This window comes from Antennarius striatus, chromosome 18 (assembly GCF_040054535.1).
Source record: "Antennarius striatus isolate MH-2024 chromosome 18, ASM4005453v1, whole genome shotgun sequence".
Lineage (NCBI taxonomy): Eukaryota > Metazoa > Chordata > Actinopteri > Lophiiformes > Antennariidae > Antennarius > Antennarius striatus.
In genome coordinates, this window is record NC_090793.1 from 13,001,642 (window position 1) to 13,008,383 (window position 6,742).

Genomic DNA, 6,742 nt, shown 5'->3' on the forward strand with positions numbered 1-6,742 from the left:
TGAGGCTGTTTGGATAGGTAATAAACATAGTGTAAAGTACAGCTTACATGTGGACACCTTAGCGTCTCTGAGAGAGAGAAAGTGGGCCATGCAGTGTTCTAAATTTTATTGCAACTCATAAATCAACAATATGCAACATTCTTAAAGAAGAAATCTCATGAAATGTTCCTCGGTCCTGGGTTACTTGGGTAAACTACTAATTTGCAGCTTGTACTGTATTAGCTCATAAAAACATGGGTGTAATGGTGTAATCCATCCCTTGTAGTTTGATTTTTTGTTTTTAACTCATGGAAATAATTAAGGGAAAGTGAACATTTGTTATTATAGCCCTATGCACAATACATCAACTTGTAGAGAAATGATAAAAGATATACCATGTTTATTTGAGTGAGGTTGGGGTTGTAGTTGGTTTTCAGCTCAATCTTGTATGTTGAAAGATATGCTTTTATTTTCTCATTGTGTTAGTTGTGTGGATTTTGCAATTTGAACAATTGTTCAATTTTGTTTCACTATTAGGTCAACATCGTCATCTTTGTCAATGTGATCCGAATCCTGGTTCAAAAGCTCAAATCTTCAGCCATGACTGGAAACAATGACACTGGGCATTTCATGTAAGACAACTTTTCATTTTTATTCTCTATTTTGCTCTAACAGTATCAGACTACGGTCCCAAATACGCTCATCCATTCACCTTTCTGAAGGGTAACACAGAGGACAAATGTCTGCACAGCAGACATACAGTATATTCTAACGGTAGGAAAATATAAAGTGGCTGGCTTGTGCCCTCTTGGGGCTACATTGGAAAATATAAAGTAACCAAATGTTAAAATTCTGTTTTCATTCATTCATTCATCTTCCAAACCGCTTTATCTGCCTGCGGGTCACAGGCAGCTGGAGACTATCCCAGCTGGCTTAAGACGTGAGGTGGGGCAAACTCCGGGCACAATGCCAGTGCACCGCAGAGCCACACAAAGACAGACAACCATGCATATTCACAGTCACACACAACAGGAAATTTGGAACGGACAATTAACCTGAAGCGCATGTTTTTGGAGGTGGGAGGAAGCTAGAGAACCCGGAGAGAACCCATGCAGACACGGGGAGAACATGCAAACTCCGCACAGAATGGGACGCGAACCTGGACCCGCCTAGCTGTGCAGCGACAGCGCTACCCACAGCACCACCGTGCCTAAAATTCTGTTTTGCCTAGAAAAAAAAAAAATCTCGGAATGTAACTTTTAGTTATTTCAAAATTGCACTGAGATTTGTTCGCAACTTTCTGTTTCTCTGCGAACCAGCACCTCAAACCAACTTATTATATTTCCTCACAGTCCCTTTCCTGCAAGAATAGGCATAACAATTGAAACTCCAGTCATATATTGTCATTCAGTATTCTTTTTCAAAGATGAAAAGCACAAAAAGAATAAATTTTATCCTTTTGCCTCCAAAGAAGATACTGCCTGACTAGAAGACTCACAGTAAGGAAAACAATATTTTTGTTGCAGCATTTGATCTTTTACATTTGGAAAAAATACAGGTGCAAATAAATAATTCATTTAAATAAAATAAATAAAATGATAGCTGCCTATCTGTAGACCATTGACGATAACAGAAGCATTGTTATCTATAAATGCTGTGCTTTAATGTGTTGTAAAAAAAAAAAAAAGCTAGATGGAATAGACATAATATTTAGTGGATCGGTTGGAATCTAACTCCATTTCAGGATAAAATGCAAAAACTTTGATGACTTTCCGTCTTATACCAAAATTTTAGCATTAATGGATATAAGACTACTACATTGATATGACTACATTGTGTGGTATAGTGCATATAACACTCATCATACACTGATATATAGCACTCTGATACTCTGATATATAGCAGAAAAACACTTTTATTACTGACATTAAAGGAGTCAATAAAGTAGAAGAACCTCCTCCGTTAAACATCAATAAAAGAATTCCGCAAGGAGATGACAGTTCACATACCATGTTTTGGAATTTTATCTGTGCTGTATTCATATTTCAGTCAAACCACAGCAGAGTTTGTTTAGAACACATCGAGTTAGGAATTGCAGTGTTCACACTTCAATTTAAACTGCACTAGTGCAAAACTGGAACAGACCAATGTTGCCAAGTGTGAATGCATTCTCAAGTATAATCCTGCTAAACTTATTTTCTGGAAGCTGGAACAAACTACCAAAGGCACACAGGAACACGTGTACGAATTCCTTAGACCCAAGAGCTTTAAAGTAATAACTCAATCTAGGTCCCGTTAGACTTCATATTGAATAACTGGCAAATATAAATAAATGTATGTTATGGCCTTGCACATGTGTAGGCTCTGTGTGTGTGTGTGTGTGTGTGTGTGTGTGTGTGTGTGTGTGTGTGTGTGTGTGTGTGTGTGTGTGTGTGTGTGTGCGTGTGCGTGTGCGTGTGCATGTGCATGTGCATGTGCGTGCATGTGCATGTGCGCGCACGTGTATGTTTCTCGGCTTTGTTCCCCTTTCTCGGTTTGGTTACACCTAACCATCCTCCCTTCCTGGCACCTCCAAATTTGCTGATTTTCTATTTTTTTCTTTTATAACAATAGACAGATTGTCTAACCCTGTGGTAGAAGTTATATTTTTATTAAATTCCTTTATTTGATTGAGCAGCATCTGTTGGTCTATGTATTATTTTTGTGAAACTCTCTTCAGCAGAGGTTTTTAAATAATCCTTGGTTTATTAAATTGTATTTTAACCTTTAAAAATTGTTTTTTTACCTTAGAATTTTTTAGAACTGAGCTGGGCTGTAACAATAGATGTGGCTTCTGGTACGATTGTGACATTTACATTATCCGTGCAATTTGGGTGAGACTGAAGACAAATACAGGTATCTACATTGTAGACATTATAGTTTGTGACGCTTATCTGCCGCACATCAACATGTAAGAAATGTCATTAGGAACTTGTTAGCATTACAAATCTTGGGTAACACACTAATGTTAGCTTGTAACTAAAAGACCTCCTATGAAAGCAACACTGAGTGTCAAAAAAGTGACAGAGAGAGTGATAAAATTGCTGAACTTTTCCATACAGTTCAGGAGGAATACTGCTATCTATTTGAATCTGCTCTGGGAGATGAGATGAGAATTGATTCATTTTTCCCTTTGACATTTGGTTGGTGCAGATTCCAGCTCAGCTCAATTAATTTAAAATGAGAGCAGCACATATAAATAGCAATGGATTCCAGAAATAGAAGTCTCTTCTGTTGCCACATGACAGGATTCTCCAGTTCAGTGAATCCTCACACTTTCAAGGGCGTCAACTCTTTTAGTCTGAGTCATATGGATCTATGATGTAAGGACAAAGTTCCCAAGTGTAAAACACAATCCTGCAACCTGATATATATCAATATCCTTGATGTTTCAGCAGTGATAATTTTAATCAGAGTAATTGAAGTTTCTTAAGAAACTATCAAATGACTATCATGATGCAAATCTTATCTGTGAAATTTTGAAACATCAAATAACAAGATAATGTGCAGACGCATCTGTTTTTCAACTGTTACATCATTACTGCATTGAATTGGTAGTTATTCCTTCATGTTAGCTGAAATCTGTCTAAAATGTTCCTTTCTTTCAGTAATTTTTCAACTTTTTCCCACAGGAGGTTGGCTAAATCCACGCTGTTTCTTATCCCTTTGTTTGGGATGCACTACACAGTATTTGCTTTCCTGCCTGAGAACACCGGAGTGGCAGCCAGACTGTACATTGAACTGGGGCTGGGATCCTTTCAGGTGAGAAAAAATTGAGAAGGAGTGGTACAGAAAGTTTACAAAGATTATTTGCTTCTAGTAGGAGGCTCTCAAGAGCTGCAATAAAGCTTTTACACTGAGACATACAGCACCAACACTTCCTGTATTAATTTACATGGGATGTATGTATAAATTGGTAATTATGATTTTGAGAGAAATACTGTGTGTCTTATGTTACAGGGTTTTGTTGTGGCACTGCTTTACTGTTTCATGAATGGAGAAGTAAGTACATTAATGTTACAGTTTTGTCATACAAACGTATTTATATATTATATTTATATTTATATATATATATATATATATATATATATATATATATATATATATATATATATATATATATATATATATATATATATATATATATATATATATATATAAATTTAGTAACAAATAACATTGCTAAAGAAGTGCACATAATAACTTGGACCATGAGGTGTTGATCCTGTCCCCTTTACTTTTTTTTTTTTTTTTTACAAAGCCAGTTAAACCTTTTCTGCCTCCAATGCATTATTGCATGTGACTTCATCTCATTGCAGGTTCAAACAGAGCTGCGGAGATGGCTGCGAAAGTGTCACAATCAAAAACATCTCACTCCAGCAAAGCGAAGTATCACTCAGATCTCAATAAGAGCCCATGGAGGGCTCAGAAGGGCTCCTTCCAACATATCTTCAGTATGATTTTTAAGAGACTATCTGTGCCTAGGAAGTTGTTGAGAGAATGCCAAGCAAAAAAAAAAAAAAAAATCAGAGGCAGCACTCAACCTGCTGATGTGATAAACTAAAAATGAATGAATGCTTGTGAGTAAAACAGGTAATGTTTCAGGATACGTTATGTAACATAGCAACAGCTACAACCATTTGAACTCAGCAGGACGGCTTGCCTTCTATAGCAGTTACAATCAAAAACAGTCTGAATAATAAAACTCAATTCTTGATTAGTTGGGTTTTCATGGTTACATTGAAGGATTTAGCCACGGAACAGAGACGGCCCTGACCTCACAGGTGGAGGATTTCACATGTATTCGTTGATGAAGGATTATATGAAGGCAGCTGTGGAAACACTGGGTATTCAATAGGCTTTCAGACACAAACAGTTATAACAATGACATTAGTCTGATTTGTCTAATTTGTGGCGCACTGAATAGAAGAACATTGTTTCAGGGCGGGCTGACTATACCACAAACAAATGTGTGAGACAAATAAGGTGTGCTCAAAAATTCATTTGCTGCCAGAGAGAGTTTAGTATGAAGTTACAGAGGCACCTGCATATACAGTATATGTATTAGTGTTTAGTATTAGTGTTTGCTCATGTGTTTGAAGATATAGGCACTAGCATTTTAAAGTCTAAAAAGAGTTCTTCAAGCGCTGTCTGCTTTGATGAGCCATCTTTGAAATAGTATTTTTAAATCTTTTTAGTCTTGTTTTTTACTCCTTGTTTCTAAATGTTCCTTTTTTCGGTTGGATGTAATACATTTTTTCACACAGGTGAACTCGATGACATACCAAATTGATACGAAACAGCTCAAAGTATTTATTTGATAAAGTTACATTAAAATGGTTCTGAACACAAAGTAGCATTGGATATTGTCATTTTTATCAATAATTTATCTACATGAAAAAAGATATTGGTTTCATGGATCATGACTAATGCAGGGTAAAGAGCCTTATGTGGGACTGTTTAGCTATGCCATACCAGTTGACTCTTTTATTTGCTCTTCTTGATTTACATCGACTTGAATGACTGAGAACCTATACAGAAATGTTCAATACCACACAATGCACTTCATAATCATTTGAATAATGTACACTAAATTACACTAGGGAAAAATCCTTACAAGATCAACTCTAGATTTGGAAACTTGTACGTAGTCATTATTTTTTTTGACAAATTTGGAAAATGTGTAATACGAATTAGCTGAATTTCATCCATCTCCAGTTTCATGCCTACTCATTGGATACACACTCAAGGGTTTGTAAACTGCAGTAGCCTCACAACTGGGAGTGCTGTGTCAGGACCTTTGGCTAAAATCACTCCATACAGCGCGACTATAAAAAATGCTGCAAGTTTTGTAAGACATTAGGTTGGTGTGAGCTGAAGTGCTTGTTTGTTTGTCTCAATTGTTGGCACTGGGTTCTGTTAGCACATATACGGCTGCCCTCCCCTGCACTCTGCTTCTTACTGAACTGTCAACATACTGTTGTGGTACAATCTATTACATGACATGCAGGACATTTTGTGGCACTTATTTAATTTTTTTATTGACTGCTGTGATGCAGTTCACTGTGATTTTATGATGAACTTTCAGAATGATACTTCTGTTTGCTCTGCCCCTACATACTTTACCCATGCTGAAAAAGAAATCTGGAGCACCAGAAACAAGTACACGGATTTAAGGGATGTGATGAGTAGCCATAACTCCAAAATTTTTCCCACTCTCAGGTATATTTCTACATGCTTGTCTCCAAGGCCCATTCTCTGTGTCCAGACCCAGACACCAAATCAAAGCTGAGTTACAGTATTTCATTTTCAGTGAGTTTCTGGCTTAGAATTTCATGGACCAATTACTGTATATCCGTGAAATTCAAAAAATCTGTTTTACTTGAACAGCATAGAAGAAGTAATTACCATGCTAAAAAAAACCCATACAGAATTTGAATAATTTTGTACCTGTTTGATCTGTAGCTGTATTGTCTAAGTTGTTGATTTCACATTTTTTGATCATTAAAAACATAACTGATCATGCTCAGCTGTCCATATGAGCAACACTGGTGTATGACAGAAGTGTAATTCACAGCTATTGGAGCACCGAGTAAGAAAAATAAATTCTTACATAATGTTTCTTAATCAACATAAAAACTTTGTAAAGTAGGATTGCATGGGACAAATAATTATCCTAGATTTGGTTTTCTTGTGGTTCCCAGACCAAAAGGATGAGACATAG

At 36.5% G+C, this 6,742-nt stretch overlaps 1 protein-coding gene across 1 annotated transcript in view; it reads left to right on the forward strand.

Moving 5' to 3' along the window:
* Positions 1-4,783, forward strand: part of LOC137612684 (pituitary adenylate cyclase-activating polypeptide type I receptor-like) — a 30,551-nt gene extending 25,768 nt beyond the window's left edge. The window contains exons 10-13 of the mRNA XM_068341333.1: positions 517-611; positions 3,651-3,780; positions 3,979-4,020; positions 4,338-4,783. Of these exons, the coding sequence (XP_068197434.1) occupies positions 517-611; positions 3,651-3,780; positions 3,979-4,020; positions 4,338-4,478 (408 nt within the window). The 3' untranslated portion in view covers positions 4,479-4,783. The remainder of the gene's footprint in view (positions 1-516; positions 612-3,650; positions 3,781-3,978; positions 4,021-4,337) is intronic.
* Positions 4,784-6,742: the final 1,959 nt, after the last annotated feature.